The sequence below is a fragment of the Phascolarctos cinereus genome, unplaced genomic scaffold (genome assembly GCF_003287225.1).
Source record: "Phascolarctos cinereus isolate Bilbo 61053 unplaced genomic scaffold, phaCin_HiC Scaffold_4;HRSCAF=312, whole genome shotgun sequence".
NCBI classification, from domain to species: Eukaryota; Metazoa; Chordata; class Mammalia; order Diprotodontia; family Phascolarctidae; genus Phascolarctos; species Phascolarctos cinereus.
This window is the reverse complement of record NW_027555847.1, coordinates 363791407-363816348: the sequence shown is the minus strand read 5'-3', so window position 1 is coordinate 363816348 and position 24942 is coordinate 363791407. Positions and strand designations below refer to the sequence as shown.

Below are 24942 nucleotides of genomic sequence, written 5' to 3'. Positions count from 1 at the left end.
ATCTCACTGTCGCTAACCTGGTGTTATCTCATGTACTCATGCCCCAGTAAAGCTCCTCCAAGCTGGGCTCTTCGACTACACACACTCACTGTAGTTTCATTCAACAAATGCAATTCAATAAACATTTATTATGCACTTGTACTGCTAGATCCATGGAACCCAAAACATTCATAAAATATACACTTACTCTACTACATACCCTTAAAAGTATCTCAATTCTTAAACTACAAAAATATTTCACTGGTAATTTTATTTTGAATTGCAAAAATAAATAAAACTTAACTAGTGTCTAAAAACACACCAACAAATAAGATCTAACTCAATTCATACATAAAAAGAAGCAATTAAGAGCACATAGTTTTAAGTGGTATCCTTTTCTAGTCATGCTAATAATGCCATTTTAACACTGTAAATTAAAGTATATCTTCAGAAAAATATCAAAATGCAAGCAGCATGTTGGTAATGCAAGAGATTTACAGTTGTGAAAAAATTATCCAAGCAAAACGTTTCTATATGTTGTCATTTATTAAATTTCAAGATTACAGTTAACGGAGTATATATGACATGCATTTTTAGTTGACTGAATCTGAGCTGGAGTAATTCAATAAGTATAGTGAAAATGAAGAAAATAGCTGATTAGATCTCAAGACATAATGAGATAGTTCAAACAACTATTTGTAATAATTATTAAATTATTAAACAATATATTAATATTCTGGCTTACAATTCTTTTTGAGCTCATTTTTTCTTGATTATTTATGGAAATGCCAGAGAAGAAAAGCAGCCAAGCTCTTCAGAACAACAGAACAGAGACCCTGCAAACTATTTAATTACTCCCCCCCAAATACTGTCTATACAGTTGTCTACCTTTTGACCTTTACTAAACAATTTGAAGAATCCTGCAAATTCTTCTATTTCTATTGTAAATAAAACTGTTTGAATACATCTAAACTCTGGAATGCTTATCAGATAATAACAAAGTGGATACACGGTTCAAGAAAATGATTCATTTTATTCTGCTATCTACAGCTGAATGACATTTATATTGAAGCAATCAAATCTTTAACATTGTATTATTAGGTGTCAATGTTATTCCTAAATTTTGGTTCTTAATTTACTGAAAGAATAAGATGCTACAAATCACAAAACATAGAATTGCAGGAGCACAGAAAAGAACATAAAAATTTCCAGATACGGTAGAACTGGCATCAGTGGTAAATGGTATGAGACACATAGTCCTGTACAAACTGTAATCGAGCTGAAATATGTTACTAACTGCACACTAATATGCCACAATATCTCTCCCTCCAATGCTTATAATGGCAATTATTTTCTAAGAATGACAACATAGGTATCACTTGAGATCATTTTATTTCTGGGACATCTCAAATAATTGCTATTATTTTATAGCAATGAGAACAGATAACACAAGCAGTAAGACTCTGATGGGACAAAAAAAGATGGATCATTTCATTCTAGGAAGTTGTATCTCTCTATTAAACTGTGTGTACCCTTTCCTACTGCCGTCACTCACTGGACAGTTAAGGTGTACAGCGCTGGACGAAGCGTGGGTACAGGCACACATCTCGGATGTGGTATCTGTTCAAAATCCAAGTTAAGAATCGTTCCAAGCCCAAGCCGTACCCTCCATGGGGGCATGGACCATATTTTCTCTGTCAAAAACAAATTTTAAAAAAGGTTAAATGCCCATTTTCAAATTTTATCTTATTCACCAAATATCAAACATTCATTAAAGACTAAATGCAAGACACTGTCAGGTGCTATACGAGATACAAAGACAAATAAGACACCTGTGTACAAAGAACTTATAATCTAGTGGAAGAGAGAAGACATACATACAAATGGCTCTAAGATAACAGAATATTATAAGTGCATAAAAAAATAAGATCATGAATTTAGAGCTAGAACAGATCTCACTGTACAAATAAGGAAACAGTGGTCCAGAGAAATAAAGTGACTTGCCCAAGGTGATTCAGCCAGAAAAGGACTGTGCCTAGATTCAAACCCAGTTCTGACTCCAAAATAGTTCTGACTATTCACAAGGGAAAGCTCACTTCTGGCTTAGAAGAAATAGGGAGGTTTCAATAGAAGAAGTGGCGTTTGAAATGTCCTTACAAGAATAGCTAGAATGGGGCAGCTAGATGGCACAGTGAATAGAACACCGGCCCTGGAGCTAGGAGGACCTGAGTTCAAATCTAGCCTCAGACACACAACACTCACTAGCTACATATCTCTGGGCAAGTCACTTAACCCCAATTGCCTCACCGCACCCCCCCCCCAAAAAAAGGAAGCTAGAATTTCAATGGTTGGAAATATGGGAAGGAGGGTGACTGCTTCAGGCTTGGGAATCTATATAACATAAGATGTAAAAGCACAGAATCTTTGTGAGCAGTCCAGTTTGGCTGGATAACAAATGGAGAGACAAAGATAAAACTGGACCCAGATTGTAGAGGACTTTGAATGCCAACACAAGGAGCTTAATTAGCCCTTGCCTTCTGGATGATGGGAAGCCAATGAAAATTTTTAGCGGTGGAGTGATGTAGTCAGAGCCATGCATTAAAAATTAATCTAGGGGCCTCATTTCTAAAACATATACAGAAGTAAGTCAAATTTCTAAGAATATAAGTCATTCCCCATTGATAAATGGTCAAGGGATATGAACAAGCAGTTCTCAGATGAAGAAATTAAAACCATCTACACAGTCATATGAAAAAAATGTTCTAAATCACTACTGATTAGAGAAATGCAAATCAAACAACTCTGAGGTACCACATCACACCTATCAGATTGGCCAACAAGACAAAACAGGAAAATGATAAATGCTGGAGAAGACGTGGGGAAACTGGAACACTAATGCATTGCTGACGGAGTTGTGAAATGATCCAACCATTTTAGACAGCAATTTGGAACTATGCCCAAAGGGCTATAAAAATGTGCATACCCTTTGATACAGCAATAGCACTTCTAGGGCTATATCCCAAAGAGATCATAAAAATGGGAAAAGGACCCACGTGTACAAAAATATTTATAGCAGCTCTTTTTGTGGTGGCAAAGAATTGGAAATTGAGGGGATGCTCATCAATTGGGGAATGGTTGAACAAATTGTGGTATGCAAATGTGATGAAAGCTAAGTAATAGGAACAGATGGGACCACCAACAGAAAGAAGGTGGCTTTGTGAACACTATTTTAAATACCCCAAGCTAATGGCTGCAATAATTTTAGGAAAGTAATCATCCCATCTCATCACAGGTAAAGTTCTAGCCTGAAGATCCGAATGAAGTCCAAATATAAGGTGATAATTTGTTATTATCAAGAAGACAGGTACTAAACCATAAATTAAAAACCAGAAAATGTCTAAGCTAAACTTAACCAGTCTATTTAGTTCAATATGATAAAATTTTGCAAGAAACAGTATGTTGTTATTTTCACACGAAGCTGACCAATTGTGTCAAATAATAAAGAACTTTGTTACATAGCCCCTGTCAATAAGATCCAAAAAAATTTTTTCCCTAACATTGTACTTACCTGATCAGTGTACCAATAGTAAGGAGTGGGATCAATGCTTTCTCTCTCATATCCTTTTAGCAGTTCTTCATTATCCCAGATACGCATGGAACCTCCCACAATCTCACCAACATTTGGCATCAACACATCTACCTAAAAAATAAAGAGAACAAGATGCTACATAAGCCTGCTGCTACCAGGCAAGGAAACTATCCAGAAAAACAAAAAAAATGCAGGCATTACTCTACAGTTGAAAGGAAAGCCAGAACTGTGTTCTGAGAAGAAGCACCTCTTAAAGCTTACTTTGATCATTCACGGCCTAAAATTTAACAAATCACATGCCTACTGATAAGCACCACAATTTCAGAAACCATTTTATAATTCTGTATTGGAAATAAAATATTTGAAGTTTTAAACAATAAGCTACATAGCATTCCAAACAGTGATCCCCACCCCCTTAAAAAGAAAGGCTCCTAATACTACTTGAATCACCAACTGACAGATTCAGTAAGCCGGGAATCCTCAGGACATCTCGGCATGTAGAAGGACTTGATCTCTGCAGGAAATCGACACAGCAAGATTGGTTCATTAATGGTGTCTGTCATCAGTCTCTCAGGGGCTTCTGGGATATCCTGAGGTTAAACAAGACTTCATTAACATTTACAACCAGAAATGCAACAAGACACCAGAACTCTCTCCCTCTGCACCAGGCCTTTGTCCTATTGATGTAACATACTAAGACAAGTCACGAAAAGTATGGAAGGCTTAGCCTCATTTTCAAAACAAGCAATTTTAACATGTTCCAAAATTCTTCAAGAAGCAGCTAAATTAACAGCAAAAAGACACCTGCCTCCCTGAATAGTATAAAGAAATTCAGACAATATGCTGCTTAAATCAGGTAAATAGCAAAAATATATATAACTCATGAAAGAAACTAGAAACCAGTGAGCTTGGGTCTATCAGTTATTACTGCAATGACTCATTTTATCTAGCTCTCAAGTAGAGATGTTTCACTAGTTCCACGAGCATCAGGTAATCAGTGATGGTTTCAGAGTATCAATTATCTACATGGAAAGTAAAGCCATCTATAACTTTACTCATGATGCTTATTTGCACCTCTTTACCCTCTCTATCAATTATGCTTTGGCTAGCAGTAAAACACATCCAAAAGGGAAGTGAACCAAAAGGTCATATTTATAAGTGTAAACTGCATATGAAATAGCTAAAAACATGAGATGATAATAAACCAAGCCAGTCAGTTTTCACATACATCCTTTTGTGTCTTTAAGTACGTTTGAGTGAATATGCATTTCAGTGCATCACGTGTAAATATTCAAGGTGAAACAAGAAATTGTAGCTAACATACTTACTGTTAACATAAAGACACTTAAAAGAATGTTACTATCACGTATATGATATTGCACATATGATATGATTATCAGAACCTTTGGCTTTCCCTGCTAACCCTTGATTAGCAACAGGAAATCTGTCAGATTGCTTATATTGTATAATATTAATATTATATGAAGCATACATGTTAAATCTCCTCTAAAAAAAATCAACCCTACACAGCACCTGGTAAGCACTTAAAAGAGAATTAAAGAGAAATGAGTAGCAGAAGGGCAGCTAGATGAGGAGGGGGCTACAGCAGGAATAGCAACTTTAAAGTATGCATGACATTGAGCAGCAGGACCATAACTGATCCAAGGTAAGTGGGACACTTGGACCCAGCCACCTCTCACCTCCTCCTTTTCCTCTCTTCAGGCTTTTCATTTTATAACTTCTAGCTGCTTCTTGCCTCTTATCCTTAATCATCTCATCATACTGAACCTTCAATGACTACCTCATTCCTTCCTCATGATTCAGCAAATGAATAAACAAGGATTTGGGTAAAATGCTATTACTTGGCCCAGAGAATCATGGTTAGTGTTCTCCCACTGCTGATGTAAAGGAAGAAAATAATGAAGACTGAGGCACTGATGGAAAATTTAAAAGATGAAGTCAGGCAGATGCTTCCCATTTACTTTTTTTTTTTAATAAAAAATGTGCTCCAGTAACAGGCAATGTCCCCCTTGAAAGGAAAACCAAAACTGGAGAACATTTCTTACCTCTCCAAATTCATAATAGTTGCCATCTTCCTTCTTTATATCATGTTCCTTTAGCCACACAATGGCATCTGAATAGTTCATCCGTTTGAAAGGTCTTTTGGGGGGTGTGAAAGTCTGAATGAAAAAAAAAACACACAGTAATTTTAAAATAACTTCGAAAAAATGACTTCTAAAACTATATCCAGTCACAAATTATTACTGTAGGAAGAGCCCTTACAGATCCTAAAAGGTCAGTGCCTTCATTTTACAGATGATGAAATCAAAGTCCAGAATGACTTGCCCAGAAGTGAGGGGGATTTATGTTGAACCAGCCACACTCTCAACATTACCATCTCTGTGATCCAAAGTCCACATTAGTCCATCCATGGGAAAAGAATGTTCCTTTCTCTGAGCAAATCCAATTGGGCTACAAGTTGTAATAGCATCATACTCTAACCAAGTAGGCTACTTGGTTCAAAGTTTGCAAGTCAGAGCAGTTAGGGAAGCTTTTTTAGCCATCAAGGCAATGTTGGTGCCTCAAAGTCTAAAACTGATTGTCAACATGTTAGGCCAACTGACATGAGTCTCCTGTTACAAGTTTGTTGGTAACATTCATATATGTTTTCTACAAAAAGGGATAGGGATTCCCCATTAATGACAAATAGTACTACTGAAAGTCTCTTTATGAAACACTCAGTGAATCATTTAGGATTTAAATGATGTTGAATGCCAAGGCCCCACTGCCAAAAGATGTGAAGAACTGTAGAGCAGGCAGTTGTATATCATTTAAGGCCATTTTTTAAAAACCAAAACTGTATCTTCAGTAAAAACATAATGGATAAGTTACCAAGAACACTCTCTTATATAAACCAATTATTACAAAATTAAAACCACAAGACAGTCATTTTTGGTTCTTCAACTGTTTTAGCTCATACACACTTCCATTAGAATGCATACCGGGTTGAGTTCATGTACTAAGTTTGCTGCAGGTGATTTCAAGATCCTGTCTACTACATCACAAACCAAGTCTTCCAGACGGTTTAGGAGATCATCAAAAGTCAGGAAAGGGCACTCAGCTTCAACGTGAGTGTACCTGAGGAAAAAGATGACATCAGACCATTTCAGGGCCACTACTGACTTACTTTTACTCAAACACAAAGAATTTTAATAATGGAAAACTCTCTAGGAAGGTAGCATCCCAACAGCAATAACTATTAATATTCAGTTCTAATACTGGGGTCCCTTAAATCAGCAATTTCTTGCTTATTCTTTCTAACAATCAGAGGATAGTCATAGTGAACTAACAGATAAATTTCTTCTATTCCTCTTCTAAGTATCATAACTGACATTTTCCTAGGGAAAGCAAAACTTCACAATTATCATTTAAAATTATACTTCTCACATATATACTATACAAATCAAAGTCTTGCTACAAAGACATCATACAAGATGCTTTTCCTGTGAATAGATAAAAAAAGAAGAAAATGGCACTCCCATACTCTGATAGGTGTCTTCGTGTCCTGGACTGTTCTGCTCTGTATGACTGAGCAATACAAAAGACATCTCCTAAAGCTGGGAGGCAAGTCTCCAAATATAATTGAGATGACTGAGTCAAAAATGCCTCTTCTCCAAAATAGTCAAGTTTAAAAAGTGTGGCACCACCTTCCACCTGTGTTTGTACTAATGTTGGAGGAGTGATCTGTTAATTAAAAAAAAAAAGAACAAATGAGTATTTTTTAAAAACCTTTAAAATGAGAGCTAGCCTTTATCATTCTAAAACAGGAAAAAAAGGTTTGTGCAACAGAAAAGCATGTAATACTTACTTCGTGATATCCCCTATCAAAAAAGTGATCTCTAAAGCATCTGGTGACCACTGAACGGGCTTTCAAGATTTTGGACATGTTCTCTCCTCGGATCATCATGTGTCTGTTATTAAGTTGGACATCTACATCAGACTCTTCATTTATCAGGTTATCAGCTCCTCCAGCAGGGGCTAAGCCAATCAATTCCCAATAGTCACAGCTCAGCTCATGGCCTCCTGGCGCCTACGTGTATTTTGAAAAAAAGGATGAGAGAACAAAAAGAATTATAAAACAAAATAGATATATTTTATACTATTTATACTATAAATTTTATAGTATAAATACATAGTTATACTATTCTATAATCCTAAAGTAGGTCATTATGAATTTTGCATAAGGGGGCTGACCCAAACCTGTAATTTCATTAATAAAGAGAACTCCCAGTAAGAGAACTCCTTCTATCAATGTTCTTTTAACTCACAAATCTTAGAGTCAGCTGGCGACACTGAGAGGCTGGGTGACTTTCCATGGCCACACAACCAGAACTTGAGCCCAAGACTTCCTGACTCTGAGGTCAATTCTCTATCCACTGATAACACCATGGTTAATAGTTTAAAAAAAATTAATATTTACTGAAACTGAAAAGGACTATTTAAACTACGTAAACATTTAATGGTTCTTCTATCTGAAACAAATGAGGAATAATCAGTCCCCCAGTAATCATTAAGGGAAGCAAGTGTTCTATATAATTTGGCTAAACAAGGAATAAGGAAGCTAATTTGGGGGACAATTAAAGCAAGAGAGTTGCTGGTACAGAAATTTAACTCCTGCTATTTTTCAATCACATTGCTCGCAAAGAAATTGTAATGCCTTAAACCCAATCTTCCACACAAATGGAAGTGCCTCTCTCCAAGTATTTCTTGCCAGTATCTATGATTCTTGTGAGCTCCCTCTGGTGGCTAATCAATCACATTTTTTCCTCCATCAAAAGCTGCTTTCTCTCAGTTGATAACTAATTAAATATTGATGTGTCAACATGTTAACTACAGTATAAACACTAAAATCTCATGATTATAATCTGAAGGTTTTCTTTTATTAAATATTATTTAAAACATTTTTGGATAAATAATTCCACACACTTACCTGCTTGCCTTCTGGTGTAAGATTGAGAGTTCCATACACTGCCACACTACTCTCTGTAGACAAGACCACTCCATTGTAACACTGACACTATACAAGAAAGAAGGTCATTTTTTTTTAGCAGAATTGTCTACTCTTACTTAACTAGGTTACCATATAAAGAATAAGGGGGGTGTTATTAACAAACAATTTACTTTGTATGAAACAAGTCTAATCCTTTCATATTCTGAACTTAATTCTGAACTTACTCTTAATGTTTGGCAAAATTCTTAACGTTAAAGAGAAATTTTTTAAAAGAGGAAATCAAGATGTATCTCTATTGTAAGGACTCTGTGAGGGTATAAATGACTAGAAACTGAGAAAGGCATTAGACAAATTATAATTCACAACCCAAAGCAATAATACAATAAATATCTCGAATTTTCTATTTAAAACAATGAAACTGATTAACCTTCATTTAAGGGAAAACTGACATACTGTGACTTCACTCATCATACAAAGCAATTTCTTAGGTTCTCACCAGCAAAGTATTATTCAAGTCTTCCTTTCAAATCCATAGGTTTTAAAAATAATTTACTATAAAGCTGAAAGCTATCTTTTCACTAAACTGTCACACATAAAATACTTGGATATTTAAAAAGATGGGCCATTTTTATAAGAGAGAAAAAAATAATTACCAGTTCATCTGACAAGACACATTGAAGATATCCTGAACCATCTCTTAATATAAGAAACATTAAATTCTTCCCTAAAAACAAGAAGAAAAGTATTTTTTTTTCTTAGAGATGCTATTAGGATGTTTATAATTCACCTTTTATGTAGTTTATAAAAACTATACAAAAGTATAACGAGTTTATCAAACTCACCATATTTCTCAGCTTTCCTTTGGAGAAATAAGTGCTCATTTATATTATTACCATAGTGCTTTTAATGTTTTCAAAGCATTTTTACATCTATTATGTTATGAGGTCCTCATTAAAAACAAAATAACCTCACAATTTAGTATAATTAAGTGAAACAGGAATTATCATTCACAGATGGCAGATTAATAAATTGAGGGACAGGACAGTGTTAACTAAGTAACACGACTAAGACCTCATATCAAGTTAGTTTTACACAATTCTACAGAAGAAAGGGAATTCAGTGATCCTAGTCCAGGAGATACTAACCATTTTTGTGTCATGACAGCATGAGAAAGGGCTGGGATCTGATCTCACAGTAAGATTTTTAAATACATAGAATTACAAAGAAATTCCATTATTTATACTGAGTTATCAACTTTAAAAAAAAATACATTCATGACCCCAGGGAAACAACCCCCTCATTTTATTGAATGATAAGGAAACTGAAGCTCACAGAGGCTGTAATTTGTCCAGGATCACAAGAGCCTAGAACTAGGTCTGGAAGAGACCTCTGAGATCCCTCAGTCCAGGGTTTTCAATCTTTTCTAAAGTCATGGATTCCTGCCGCAGCTCACCGAAGCCTACGTATTTCTTCTTAGGATAATTTTTTAGATGTATAAAGTTCACAGACTTACAAAGAAGACCAATTATATTTAAATATAGTTATCAAAAATTTTTTTCAAGTTCAGAGATCCCAGGTTAAGAAGCTCTGATCTAATCCAACATCTAAGTAAGGCTCACAGAAGGTAAAGAATCTGCCTGACCTCATGTGGTAAAGAGAAGGGCAGAGCTGGCAATCTCTTGACTTTGGACCACAGAGGAACTTAGTAGGGGAACCCAAGGGAAAGGGAATGGAGTCAAAATGAATTCACCCCTGCCTCTTAAAGAAAAGGAAAAACACAGGAAAAAAAGTATTTTTTTTCTCTTTTTTTTTTGGAAGGGGGAGCAGGAGGAAAGGAAGAAAAGGAAACACTAAAAAACACCAATGTGGTCTCAAAGAGGCCACTTATCTGAAATGACTTTCTGTAACATGGGACAAGCTACGGCACAATGCACTAGGTTTATTACCACTGTTTTTAAGTAAATAGAAATGTTCTTCATCCTGATAAGTCTACTAAGACTTTAAATTAAAAACAGACAGAGGACACCAACTTACCTTGCCTACGTAACCTGTGGACCCAGCCAAACACCTTCACTCGTTGGCCTCGATGTGCTTCTAACGCACGAATCTTTACCTGTCACACAAGGATTACAACTTATTAATAAAATTCATCATTTATCACACAACCCAACTTTCCACCAATGATTTGGACAATGAAATCATAAGAGCTATTAAAATCCACTATCAATGTAAAATCTGGGGGTGTTGGAAAATAGAAGTGATATTCAAAACTACTTCATTAAACTAGAAAAATGGTCAGAAAAGAAAAAAGAGACAGGATGGAGAAGAGCAAAGAAAATGATTCAGCCCAGGGACTGAGCTTGTAAAGCAGAAACATATAACAATCCTCCCAATACCTGTTGGAAGGTAGGCAAAGCAAATATTATCCCTATTTTACAGATCATGAAACTGAGTCAGAGAAGTTGTGATCACAAAACATTACAGCTGAAAGAAATATCAGAAATCTTGCTTAAGGTTAAAAAGCTATTTGGGAAAGAACTAAAATTTTGTTCTCTTGATTTCCAATCCAGAATAAGGAAGAAATAAAAGCCACCTGGGAGTTTCAGGCATACAGATATTTGCAACAGACCCCAAAACATGAACATGCCCTCCCTGAATTGATCAGATGATAAAAATGGTTCAGTATTACTTCTCTTCCCTGATACTACAAAAAAGGAGGAACTTGTTCACTGAAGCACCAAAAATCTCAACTCCCGGTCAGAATAGCACCCCTTCTTTGACATCACTGAGCTAATCACTTTTATAAACAGAACCTGAGACTTGGGAATGAATGATCCAGGAAAAGACAGCTAGAATCTTATTTACAAGGGTTGCAGGTAGGGGAAAGGGTAGAGGCAAAGTGTGTACAAAAAAGAAGACATTCTTCATTTATGAAGTAGAATGGTAAGTGTTGGAAAACCTAGGAGGTAGGCCTAGGGGATCAGCTCCAAAAGTTAACTAGAAAAAAATGAAAAGAAATTTATTTATACTCAGTTATACACATTCCTTTAGATCACTATGTAAAAATCAATTATATAGCAAGCACAGCAAAATTCAAGTTCTGCAAAACACTCACTATGTGAAAGGCAATGTGCTGGGAGCAGGAATGCCAAGATGAAACAAGACATCATTTCAGCTCTGAAAGAACATGGGGGAAAAGTCATATATACAAATAGTGACAATACAAGGGAGACTACCTGATAAGTGCTAACAAATCTGGGTAAAATACTAGAAAAATTTCTGCAGGGAAGTGATCACTTTCCACTTAGGAGGATGGAGCAGTCATAGGAGGCCTCGTGGAAAAGATACAGCCTTGAAAAAAGACAGTGATTTCAACAGAGACTACAGTGGAAGAAAACGTTGAAAGGAATTTCATTTCAGGTATGGAACATGGCATGAGTAAACATACAAGGAAAGGAGAGGAAAGAACAATAGTGCCTGAGAGCAGTAATCCACTTTGTTTGCAAGATAGGCCAGATTTGAACTCAAGGTGAGTTTTCCTGTCTCTAGGCCCAGCCCTCTATCCACTTCACCACCTACCTGCCTCAATATAGAAGTACATTAGGGGAATAATGTGAAACAATACTTGAAAAGGTAGTTTAAACTAGATTGTGGCCAGCCTTGAATCCCGGAACAACAGTCAGCAAGCAATGGGAAGCCAATGAAGAGTTTTGTGTGGAGAATATGACCAAATGGCACATTATGAAGATTACTTGGTTGAATGTGTTAAGGATGAAAGGACAGAAAAGAGATCAGAATAATAGGTTATTATACTAGTTAAGCTGAACAGTAAGTAGGGAATGGGAAGGAGATGAGAAATACTCATCTACACCCAGATGTCCCAATGGTACCTCAAACTCAATGTGTCCAAATGAAACTCACTAGCTTCTTTCTGTCTAGATACCAGCTCCGTTAGGTTATGAACACCGTTCTAGCCACCTGGGATTCCCATCTCAGAGTCACCCTTTTCTTCCCCCTCCCTAGCAATCGTATCTCCCACTGGCTACTGAGCTGTCACTTCTCCAACACATGTCTCCTATGCATTTCCTTCTGGTCATTCTGGCCACCTGCCCAGGTCACATCCTCATGATTTCTTACAAAGACCTTGCTGTAGCCTCCTTATTGGTCTCCTTGTCTCCAGTTTCTCCTCTCCAATTCATTTTCACACAGCCACCACAATGATATTCCCAGTCGGATCACATCAGTCCCCTGCTCAAAATTCTTCAGTTGGCTTCTGAACAAAATGCCAACTCCTAAGCTGACCATTTAAAGCCTCCATAATCAGGCTTCCAACCCACCTGTCAATGCTTATATCATATTACTCCCCTCCACATGCTCTATGTTCCACCTAAATCAGTCTATTTGCTTTCTCCTGAATTCAGCATCGATTGAAAAGAGGTCTTTGGATTTGGCAATAATGAAGTCATTAGCAACATTGGAGAGGGCTGTTGCACCATAAGTAGAGCAGAAATAAAGGACTTGAAAAAAATCAAAGCAATTTGATTCTGTATACCTCCAAATCAAGTACACTGGTTATTAAATGATAAAATAGTTTTAAATCAAAAACTGTCTTTTCCCATGCCTTAAAGAGCCAACAAGGAAAACAGCTTAAAAGGAATATATTCATCAATTACATTCCTTCAAGACACTGAACATATAAAAATTCTTTTGTTGCACAAGAATCTTTGTTTTAAAGCCTAAAAGACATGAAACAATCTGACTTTGCTTACACATATTGCCTCTGGAAGACTTGGATCCTGTTTAATGGTTATCTTCTTTGCTTCTTCTAGGTTTTTTTCTCGTCTTAAATTGTCTTCTGCCTAATGTTAGAGATAAAAGCACCTTGTCAGAAAATTGCTTTTACTTGCCAAACTTGAGAAAAAACAAAAAAACCAAAACAACATCTCATTCTTTACTCACCTCTTTTTGATCTCGGGATTCATTCTTCATTCGTTCCCTGTGCCATATTTTTTTAATGTTCTTCATCTGCGATTTGGAAATAACATCCCATCTCTAAAAAGAGATAAACAAACACATTTATTTGCAAGGCCTATTAGCAGGCTTAATTATTCCTAAAATGAAAAAACTGACAAAATGTTAAGATACTTAACCTCATTTTCTTTCTGTGAATCCACATAAATGGTAGGAAATGGCTCCTTTCCTGCTGTCATCAAAGCCTTAAAAATAAGAAAAGATCTATAATATTAGATATAATATTCATTATATAATGTTTATGGAATTAATAACAGCTGATATTCAAATAGAGGTTTAAGAATTACAAAATGTTGCAAGTACCCTATCTCTACTGATTCTAAAAACAACCCTATGAAGTTAAGTACTATGGTTATTATTATCCCATGATAAAAAACTTCTGGCTTAAAAAGAGTAAATGACAATGGACACACAGGATTTAAAACCCCAAGAATTCCCACGAGCACCCTTTTTGCTCTACCAGACTGTCTCTCTGCTTAGAATTGTACAAATATCCCACTTATTTAAAGATGGTCAACTACCTGGAAGACAGATTTTAATATTTCTGAAAACTCTCAAACAACTAACTCTTAAGACAATAAAGAAATGTAAAGTGTCTTCTTTCCAATACTCAGAATTCCAAAAGTGACCACCAAAGTTTGAAACATTGGCGTGATTTTTTTTTTCCTTTCCCTATTATCATTTCTAATCAGGTACCTACTTCTGGAGTTTACTTCCAAAACACCTTTTCCCTCCATTGTCTTTTCTCTCTTCCACCTCCACTGCCACCTCACATAGCAACCAACTCTTGTTCTGACCCTTATCATCACTCACCTGGACTCTGCAACCACCTTTTAATCCCTCTCCCCTTTCCAATCCATCACAAAGCTGCCAAAATAAACTTTCTAAAGCACAAATTTAACCATGTCATTCTCCTGCTAAGTGACTCCTTATTGCCACTAGGATAAAATGCAATCTCCTCACCCTCCTTCTCCCTCCTCCACCCCCCCCCAAACAACTAGGTTTCAATCAAGCAGAACCATGAGTTCTTCCCTCAATATGCCACTTCCAATGCCTGGGTCATTCCCAGTGACTGGGACAACCCTGTTAGAAGGTCCCATCCCCCCACATCTCTATCTTTCCAATCTCTTCCTCCAAGGCTAAGTTCAGGTGTCAGATATTCCACCTAGCCTTTTCCAATGCTTCTAAATCAAAATGAATTCTTCCCCAATTATTTCCCACCAAAGCCCCTGATCAGAGATCTCTCTTTGCTTCCATTATCCCCTACCTTATGATATATTTATAGACTTTGTAGGGCACAGAGGTAAGTGTGGTGTGGTCAATAAAGAACTGGCCTCAGCGGTAGGAAGTCCTGCTTCTGACACAAATTGGCTGTGTAACTTGGGCAAGTCATTTAACCATTCGGTGCTCTGAGCAACTCTCCAAGACTCTTAAATTGCAGATAAGGTGTCAACCTCCTTGGTTAGAGGGAATTTCCTAAAACTGATAAAATCACAGGTCTAATCCCTATCCTTGGGGCAAAAGATAGTTTCAGTTTTTTCTTTGTTATCATCAGCATCTAGTACAATATTTTGCAACTAATATTTGTTTAATAAATATTTTTAATTGAATTTATACATAATTAGCTAAATTCCCCACCTCACTTAAATACTTTCAGCCGAATGGTTCAGGAAGAAATCAATAGGCTCCTCTCATAAGGACAGTGGCTTTTCTAATTGTACCAACTTGTGGCCTCTTTCTGAATATTTATGCAAATTCCAGCCTAAAATTGCAGTGTTGGCCTTATCCAGGTAAAACAACTCTCCTAACTGTTTTAAGGCCTAGTCAACTCGTGTCAATCAGATAGCTATAAAGTCTCAGAATAGTAAGAGCTCTGGGAAACATGAAGTTGTAAAAAGATTATTTTAAAATCACAGTGTCATAGCTACATTATAAAATACATATGTGTATATTTATGGTTACAGTTCTGTTTGACACAACTTGCCCAGACCTGACTAGCACCTGATTGTCCTTACTACCTAGCAGATAAGAGTTTTAATTGAATAAAGCCAACATTGCAATTTTAGTCTGGAATGAACATAAGGCCTAGAAATAAATAAATGAATGTTCAGGTGCTCAGACAGATGCACACACACAAATGCAATTAGAAAAGCTACTATGACAGGAATCTACTGAATCAACTCTAGGTGGTTTGGCATATTATACTTATATATATGCCTGTACAAGGCATATTAAACAAAAAACCTGACTCTCCTCATTAAGGAGACTGTGGTAACAGGCTGAGATATTCCACTTAGACAGAGGAATATTCTGAAGTCAAGAATTTCTTGAATAACTGTTGGTTGTGGGCATGTCACTAATAAGGTGGTCACCTAGTAATAAAGCTATTTTAGCCTTGGCAACTCGCAAACTATGAAAAAATTTAAAATGGCCCTAGGTCCTGTATGGCACCCTTATTCTTCTGTAGTCACAGTGGTAGAGTGGAAGGAAAAAGGGTAGAAGATGCTAAGAATTACATAGACCATCCACTTTTAACTTGACTGTTGGTACTTTAAATGCAACATTTTTTCCAATGACTGATGCATGGACATATTACTGAAAGAGGTTAATCCTATTAATTTGGACATCCTTGCTATAAATGGAAACAGGAAAGGCCACTGCAGGATGACTCACAAATACTCCTTGGAGATGCAAAGAAAGGGGTTGACTTGGCAAAGTAGTTTTTTGTTTTTGGGTTTTTTTTGTGAAGCAATTGGGGTTAAGTGACTTGCCCAGTGTCACACAGCTAGTAAGTGTCAAGTGTCTGGTCTGAGACTGGATTTGAACTCAGGTTCCCCTGACTCCAGGGCTGGTGCACTATTCACTGTGCCACCTAGTTGCTCCCAAAGTAGTTTTTATTGTATATTCCAAAATTTAAAAAAATGTGATCTCATAGGAAACCAGCATCACATACTGCAGTACTAATGATAAGTATTTACAAAAAGACCAACATGACAATAATAATTTTAAGTTACACAATATCAGCTGTTGTAGATAAAGTGATAGAGAAATACAAGAAGAACTCGATAAGGCTCTTCAAATCAAATCAATATTTACTCTGACACTTGGTGACTTAAAATCAAAGGTGGGAGAGAGAAGGATGGAGAGAAATATGAGAAAGTAAGATTCAAGAGGAAGAAATGAAAGAAAACAAAGCCTTATACATTACACAGAAGTTTTGTGCCTCTATATCATAAACACTTTCTTCAAAATAAATAATCGGTTGGCAGTGAACATGGTAAATACCAAACAAAATCATAAATAATGAAACTGGCTACATTTTAAAAGACAGGAAAAAAAATTATTTTGGGGTAGGAGTTCTCCCTAAGTCTGTTGTGCAGTCAGACCATCAAATCATTAGAGCTAAGACCAGATTTTATAATAAACAGAACAATAATGAGGAAAATATTGTACATTAGAAGTGATTTGAATCTGAATTATCTAAATAAGCTACTGAAAATTTAAACCAGGAAATGGCCAACAGAAAAGATGTACACACTGACTATAATAACTTCACCTAAAAATTAAAGCAATATAAAGTAATTATTACAAGATCAAATAGATCCAGAAAGTATCTTAGTCAGAAAATATGACTCACTTGCCAAATGTAGAGATGGCTGTCAAAGAAAATACCAAGTTAGAATATAAATTCATCCATAAAATCTTAGAAGAAAGATGATGAATGATTATGATATAGTTTCATAAAGCAAAGAGAAGCAGCGGAGAGTTAAGTTAGTCTAAAGGAAACTTGGTAAGACAGCCAATTAAGCAAAGTCAGCTCAAGGCATTTAAGAAGGAAAACAGAAATAGGACAAAAGAAATGGAAAACATTCACAAAAAGTATTTTGACTTGTTTCATCCCATTGAAACGTAATCTCCTTGTCAACAGGGACTTTATTCTTTGTACTTCCATCCCTAGTAGCTTCCATGGTGCCTGAACATAGAAGGTACTTAATAAATGCTTGCTGATTGACTGATTTCTCCATCCAGGATAGTGAAACCATTACCCCTGGACCTTAACATCAGAGAACCTGATGTTAACTGTGGAAGAAGTAAAAATGGCACTAAAGTGAACAAAGGTGAGAAATGTAGCCAGATTAGATTATGTACACATATCCATATAGAGGAGAACCATGTTGAAGGCAATATAACCATAAGGTAATTGAGGCACTAACTAAAGGTATAGAATAAATGCTGGACTTTAATGATTCTTCCCCCAGAAAGGGTTATCATGAACAACTACTAATCTATGTGCCTACTCTCCCATATTTACACAATTTTATGAGGGTCATTTATACACAAATTGGGGACATCCTCAACGAGAGTATCAGTGGGGAACAAGAAGGCATTCTTGCAAAGGCTATTTAAAAATGGATCACACCGTTACCATCTCACAATTAAATGAAAGGCAGAAAAAGATCTTGTTAGGCCTATTGTTCATTGATTATTAAAAGTATTTCTCTGTTGTTCAGTTGTTTTAGTCGTGACCTTATTTGGGGTTTTCTTGAGAAAGATATTGAAGTGGCTTGCCATTTCCTTCTCCAGATCATTTTATAGATGAGGAAGTGAGGCAGGTGTCAATGAGGCCAAATTTGAACTCAGATCTTCCTGACTCTGGGCCTAGCTCTCAATCTACTGCACCACCAAACTTCTGCAGTAAGTTATGTAACTATGCACAAATCACTTAACTTCTCTAAACCTCAGTTTTCTCATCTGTAAAAATAAGATTGGTCTAAATGGCTTCTAAGATTAAAGCTTTAATCAATGATACTAAAATTATTTTTTTAAAATCAGGTTTAAGAGTAATTGCTATAAGACCTCAGAATTACAGAATTACAACATAAACCACTAATGGCAAAACTGGAACTCCTAACCTCTAGTCCTATAGTTTACCCACCACTTTCAAAAAAACTTCATGACTACTGTTAAGCTGATTTGTAGACCTTAAAGCACCATATAAATGCGAGTTGTAATTGTTATCATTATTATTATTAATCGTTACATATGTCCTCCTTTCATGGATGGCCACATCCAAAAAGTTCATCAATGAAAAGCCAGCTAACTGGTAAGGAGCATCTCTAAACTTAGGCTGGTCCTGTAAACCAAGACTGTGCCCTAGCAAATACTGCCAGAGTTCAAGTGCCAAAGACAGGCCCATCATGAATCTAAGTTCACCTCCAAGATATGGCGAGTCATTAAAGTAGATTATAATTAATATGGGCTAAAAAGTAAAAAACTAAAATAAAAACATTAAGAAGCAACAGAAGGCAAAACAAGTTTAAATAGAAAGCATGGAGAGTCAACTAAGCCAGGTCATCTTAAAGGCATTTAAAGATCAAAAAGAAAGGATAAATCTTTTTTGAAAAACTGAAAAATATAAAGACTTTTATAATCACCACAGGTATACTGATTTGGACTCAAATGATGACAGGGTAGTGGAAATAGCATTAAAGAAAAGCAAGATGGGGAAAAACAGCTGGAGTAGGATCACACAGAAGAGGTCCGTGCTGAAGGTGACAAATTTCTGAAGGTACTAAGTTAGAGTCTGATTCTTTTTTTTTTTTTTGGCTAGGCAATGAGGTTGAGTGACTTGCCCATGGTCACACAGCTAGTAAGTGTTATGTGAATGAGGCTGGATTTAAACTCAGGTCCTGCAAAATCCAGGGCTGGTTCTCTATCCACTGCCCCACCTAGCTGCCCCGAGGGTCTGATTCTTCATCCACATATATCCCCAATCATTTCATTACTTAGATAGTGCCTCAAAGTTTACGAAGTGATTTATACATATTACATCATTTGATTCTCAGAACTACCCTGTGAAGTTCAGAGAGATGAAGAGATTTGGCTGAGGTCATGTAACTACCAAGTACTGGAGGAAGGATATGAATCCAGGACTTTCCTGACTCCACGTCTATCACTTCTTCTACTATAATATTGTGTTAAGCATCATTTAATTTTAAGTGAGAAGGGAGAGAATACCTTTAGGCCTGTTTTGAAAGGTTTCTCTTTTGTTCCATCACCAGTTGCATCACTTCCCTCTCGATGTGAGACATACAGTTCCCCTGTTAATTAAAAAAAAAAGGGGGGGTAGAGAGAGAAAAGAATCAACATGTTAACTATGTCAACAGTTCTTTCAGGTAACAGGTACTTACTCCAAAATTGTATTAATCTCTTTTTTTCTTTATGAATTTAATAGAAGATATGCTTCCATTTATAAGTATAGTACTGACTGAAAAATGACACAGTATTTACTATGATAACCACCTTAGACCACCCCCATCCTTTAACAAAACCATTATATTTTAATGCTATCCGTATCCTGGTATTGTCGGATGAATACTGGATTCAGAATCAGGACTTAGGTTCATATTCTGGCTCTGTTCCTACTAGTTCTTTAACTTAATGATACTGACAAGGCACTTAACCTTTCTGGGAGTCCTTCCTTAATTTTTAAAATGAAAAACACTTACAGAAATGGAAACTAAAGGAGTACCTGCCAGTTGGGGAAAGGCTGGAAAAAAAATCACTATATATTAATGCAACGGAATAATATTGAAGCATGTTCAGGGAAACCTAGGAAGACTTGTACAAACTGATATAGAAATACAGCAAACAAAACTAGAAGAACAATTTATACAATAGTCAATTGAATGACAAACCCCTTTTAAAGACTTAAGAACTTCTATCAATGCTATGATCAAACCATGATTCCAGAGGACAATGATGAACTAGGCCACCTATCTCCTAACAATTAGGTTATGGCCTCAAAATACAGAACGAGACACGACATTTTTGGACATGGACCAAATGGAAATTTGTTTTGTGTAACTGTGAATATGTATTACATGGGCTTTTCTTTTTTTCTTTTAAAGAGAATGAGAAGGAAAGAAAAAAAATGCCCAATTGAAAATAAGGGAAAAAATGAAATAGGGAGCTAAATCAGGCTTAACCTGGAGTCCATGAACTTGCTTTTTCTTTTTTTTATGTATCCGGCTAAATGCATTTCAATATAATTGGTTTCCTTTACAATCCTATGTATTTTATTATATGCATCAAGAAAAAAAAGTTACTGAAAAGGGATCCACAGACTTCACCAGATTACCAAAAGTGTCCAAGGCACAAAAAAAGTTAGGATTGCCTGAACTAGAAGACCTCTGCAGTCCTGTCCAGATTTAAATCTGGAATCCTATTAACATAAAGAAAACCCGCAGTATCCCACCAAGTGAAAATATATTTCTGCTACAAATCTGGCCATGTTATAAACACAAAAACTTCACTAAGACTAAACATTTAGGGTATTAATCACGAGTCCACGTGGAGGCCCTGGCTTAATTATTATGAATATTATATATTAATTGAATATTGATTATACTTTCTAGGCATAACTATTATAACTTGATTAATACCTACTTGTCATACGGAAAAGGGAGGGAGGGAATGTTACAGAAGGAATGGGGGGGGAGGTGCATCAAAACGACCCGGAGCAGGCAGCAATGGCCACGGGCAGCCGCTGGCTTCGGGCCTACCGTCGGCAGACACCACAGGGCCCCCGGCTTGGGCCCCGCCAGATCGCCAGGGCCCCGGGCAGCGGATGCCGGCGCTGTGCCGGCTTCCCCGGAAACCTCGACAGTTCCGCTCGTCCCGGGCCCGGCACTCACCCAGCCCAAGCCCGGCCACCGCGTGGGTCACCTCCAGAGCCATTTCAACCCAGCCTTGACCACAACGGGCAACGTGCAGCAGCCGCGGCGGCACCTTCCCGGATTACCCCGAGTCCCATGTGTTGCATCAGACTGGCACCTCCCCGGCCGCCCAGTGACTCATGGCCGAATCCCAGCTCCATTGGACAAGAGGTGAGGGCAACAGACGCCGAAGCCGCCATGTTAGTTCAGGGGAAAGGAACACTAACGAGAACTTCCGGAACATGGTACTAAGCCCCGCCCCCACCCAGTTCTGTAGACCCCCTGGGTGTCCAGCTCCCCGCTCTAGGGGAAAGCCAGGAGAAGCCGCCCTGGTGACGTGGAGGCGTCCCGGAAGCTCACGAACTACTGTGGAAGCCTCTGCCCCTCCTCCGCAGGGGAGAGAATCACCCAGACCCAGCCAATCAACCCAGACCCTCGGAACTGAAAGCAGCAGACATCCCAGCTGCAAAAGCTGCAGTCGCTGATAATGAATGAAGGAAATATTTATTGAGCTTCTCCTACGCACGAAGCAAGGGAATTTGTTGGGCTTGACTATGCATGCAAGAAATTTACTTTTTCTTTTTTTTCCCTGGAATGGGGTGATAATCGATTTCTGGGTTTTTGTTTTTAAATAGAAAAAAGCGTGCTACAGATATAAAATGTTAGTGACTTCAATTGTATTAGTTTTACTTAACTGTTTTACTTTGTTACAAAGTCAGAGCAAATGCAAATAATATATAACAAAACCCATCAATAAAACCGTTAGTGACAAAAGCATCAATCGCTTATCTTGCACTGTGCTGAGAAAGCAACTTCCAAAGCACCGGGCTGAGGACTCCGGGGTGGAGGGAGGGAGGTACACTTCCTGCGGCACAGAAACACACCCGCCCGCCCCCAGGACTGGCGCAGCTTCCTTCTCCTGGTCCGGTACCTACACCCAAGTGAAGGGGGCGGGGGTACGTCCTCACTTTCCCCAGCATTTAGCTTGTAACACTTTTGTGGCATTTACGACGGTCTCCTTTCCTGTGTACTTTATGTGGACATAGCTCCTGAAGTTGGAAAGATGAGGGTTGGAAAGATGAGGGTTCAAGACCTTCCTCTGACAAGTTACTAGATGACCCTGGGCAAGTCACTTACACTTCCTTATCCATACAACTAGGATAATAATGGCACTTACCTCGCAGGTGAGGATCACGCAAGATAATACATGCAACGTGCTTTAAGAATCTTAAAGCTCCATATAAATGTTATTTATTATGGTCCTTGAAGGATAAAGATCCATTTATCTTTATGCAGCTCACTGAGTTGAACACAATACGTTCCAAATAAATGTTGAATGAATGAACGCATGAAAGAACTGGAGTTATTACCCTGCCCAATTTCCCGAACATAGTCTCCTCATTAGATTCCAGTTTCAGCTAAGAATGCTCTCCTCTGTAGGTCCCAGATTCTCTCTCCTTCTCTCCCCTCAAACTTACCCAACACCATCCTGATCACCTCTGCAGATCACCTCCAGGCACAGTCGTTTCTGCACCACCTCCACACTACTTTGCTGTAACGCTCCCAGAGTCACCCTCGTTGCATCATGCAAGGCCTAATTGGTCAACGTAGCGGGTCCTGGCCTCAAAACCATAACTCTATTGGCCATAGTGGAAGGGCAAATGAAGCCAAGGACGCCATCTTGATTGAGGGCTCCATCTCTTCCCCTTTCTCCATGAGTTCTCCCCACCCACCTCCCCCCTTTAAGAATCTTACAGACGCTGCAGAATGAACAGAACCCACAGAAAAAGGTAATTTCCTGAAGGTTCAAGGAGTCAGCCTCAGAAACTTTTCAGTCCTGCCGGCAAAGGAGCATCTCTTACATTACAACTCCAATAAGTAGTAGTATCTGTTTGAAGACCACTCATGGGCAGGAACCCACTAATACCATAGGCAACCCATTCCATATTTGAACAGCTCAAATTGTTAGGATTTTTAAATTTTCTTTTTTATTGTCAACTTAATCATAAACATTTTAATATGCAAAGACCACGAAGCTTGTATAAGAAACTGGGCTGTTAAGACCAGTTTTTAAAAAATAAATAAATAAAAATTAATATGTATAAACACAAACACATATAAAACATATAACAAGGTATTTTTAAAACTCCATTTGTCAATGTTTTTGAGTACTTTTGTGTTTCCCTCTCCACATTAAAAATGTTTTATTGTCCCTTTTTCTTTTGCCTATCTACTCCCCATTAACCTACCACTCCCAACCCACCATATCTTCAGTAGAAGCCATCTCTTGTAACAAACGTATAATCTAACAAAATAAATTCCTTTTGGCAGGTTCACAAACTTTTTCATATCAGGATTCCTCTTCACATTTAAAAATTATTAGGATCCCAAAAGCTTTTGTATATGTGGGCTATATATTGATGTTTACAAATATTAGACAACAAAATTAATTATTTTTAAATGTTCATTCATTTAAAACAATTATAAACTCATTACATATTAACCATATTTCCTACTGATGGAGTTGGGATCTGGGCCCCAGAAAGGAAAAACCCTGGACTTTCCCACATAGCCAAATCTCTGGCGTTAGCCTGAGGCTATAATCCCATCAACTGGCCTTTCATTGTGGCCCACCCTTAAGGCTCCATTCTCTCTTGGCCACAAGGTCCAGGTCCCAGGAGTTCTGTTCACCCCAGTTTACTGGCCACTCCTAGATCCCTCCCACAGGCTTTCTGTATATAAGGTCCATCTTGTCTCCATTAAGATGCTTAGATTCTTAGAATCTATCCACTGCTTACTCATGTTCAGACTCCTTAAGAGTCTGCCCAATATGGTGGATGTTCTAATAAACCCTGTCTTTAGCTGAAAGAAGGCTTGGGTCGAATTCTTTCAGGTAGGACCTGCGTGTTGTGATTTTGGGGCCCCAGCACCCCTGAACCCCTAAACTGCATCACTAACAAAATGGTGGAAAAAGTGGTTGGTATTGTTATACATATTTTGTGAATCTTTATGTTTGGCTTAGTGAAGACAGTTGGATTCTTATATCTGCTTCTGTATTCAATCTGTTGCAACATGTTGTTTTGGTTGAAGTTTATGAAGAAAATCTGGGGGCAGCTGGTGGCGCAGCAGGGGACCTGGAGTCAGGAGAACCTGAGTTCAAATCCTGCCTCAGATACATAACACTTACTAGTTGTATGTATGTTGTGGTCTTGAAAGGTTCAGAGACCCCTCAAAGACAGGAGTACAGGACAGGGTAGTCTGGAATGAATTTACAGACACAAGCATTCTTTTTTTTCCCCCCATTTTTAAATTTTTAAAAATTTTTTTTTCCATATGCTTTTGAGTTGAAATTTTTTTCTCCCTTTTTCTCCCCCCCCACCCTCCCCAAGACGGCACACAATCTGACATAGGCTTTACATTTACATGCCCATTAAACATATTTTCACATTAGTGAAGTTGTAAGTAAAAATTAAAACCAATAGGAGGAACCATCAGAAAGATGAAACAAAACTCAACTGAAGGTAAAAATAAGTGAGAGCAATTCGACTTCCATAGTTCTTTCTTTGGATATGGACAGCATTTTCCATCCCGAGGCCTCTGGAGATGTCTTAGAT

General features: G+C 37.5%; 1 protein-coding gene across 3 annotated transcripts; it reads right to left on the bottom strand.

Annotated features, from left to right (window-relative positions):
- Positions 1-506: 506 nt before the first annotated feature.
- NARS1 (asparaginyl-tRNA synthetase 1) lies at positions 507-22913 on the bottom strand. Of its 3 annotated transcripts, none has more exons than XM_020994680.1 (15): positions 22807-22913; positions 19629-19711; positions 13730-13795; positions 13539-13631; positions 13349-13438; positions 10614-10692; positions 9233-9303; positions 8559-8645; positions 7437-7658; positions 7113-7312; positions 6571-6706; positions 5635-5748; positions 4027-4158; positions 3548-3679; positions 507-1673 (listed from the first exon to the last, which is right to left on the bottom strand). In XM_020994680.1, the coding sequence occupies exons 1-15, from the start codon at positions 22814-22816 to the stop codon at positions 1542-1544; spliced, it is 1647 nt and encodes a 548-aa protein (XP_020850339.1). In that variant the 5' UTR covers positions 22817-22913; the 3' UTR covers positions 507-1541. The 3 variants fall into 3 exon arrangements, with proteins under 3 accessions (XP_020850339.1, XP_020850332.1, XP_078009370.1); XM_020994673.1 differs by lacking the exon at positions 22807-22913 and adding an exon at positions 21308-21444; XM_078153244.1 differs by lacking the exon at positions 22807-22913 and adding an exon at positions 21060-21251.
- Positions 22914-24942: the final 2029 nt, after the last annotated feature.

Bases quoted from the DNA above. Each gene is read 5' to 3' on its own strand.
- NARS1 (XM_020994673.1), bottom strand. From the start codon at position 21,350: ATGGCTCTGGAGGTGACCCACGCGGTGGCCGGGCTTGGGCTGG. The intron at 4,159-5,634 runs GTAAGAAATGTT...GTTTAACCTCAG, and splicing joins ACTATTATGAATTTGGAGAG to GATATCCCAGAAGCCCCTGA. The intron at 1,674-3,547 runs GTAAGTACAATG...TGTTTTTGACAG, and splicing joins ACTATTGGTACACTGATCAG to AGAAAATATGGTCCATGCCC.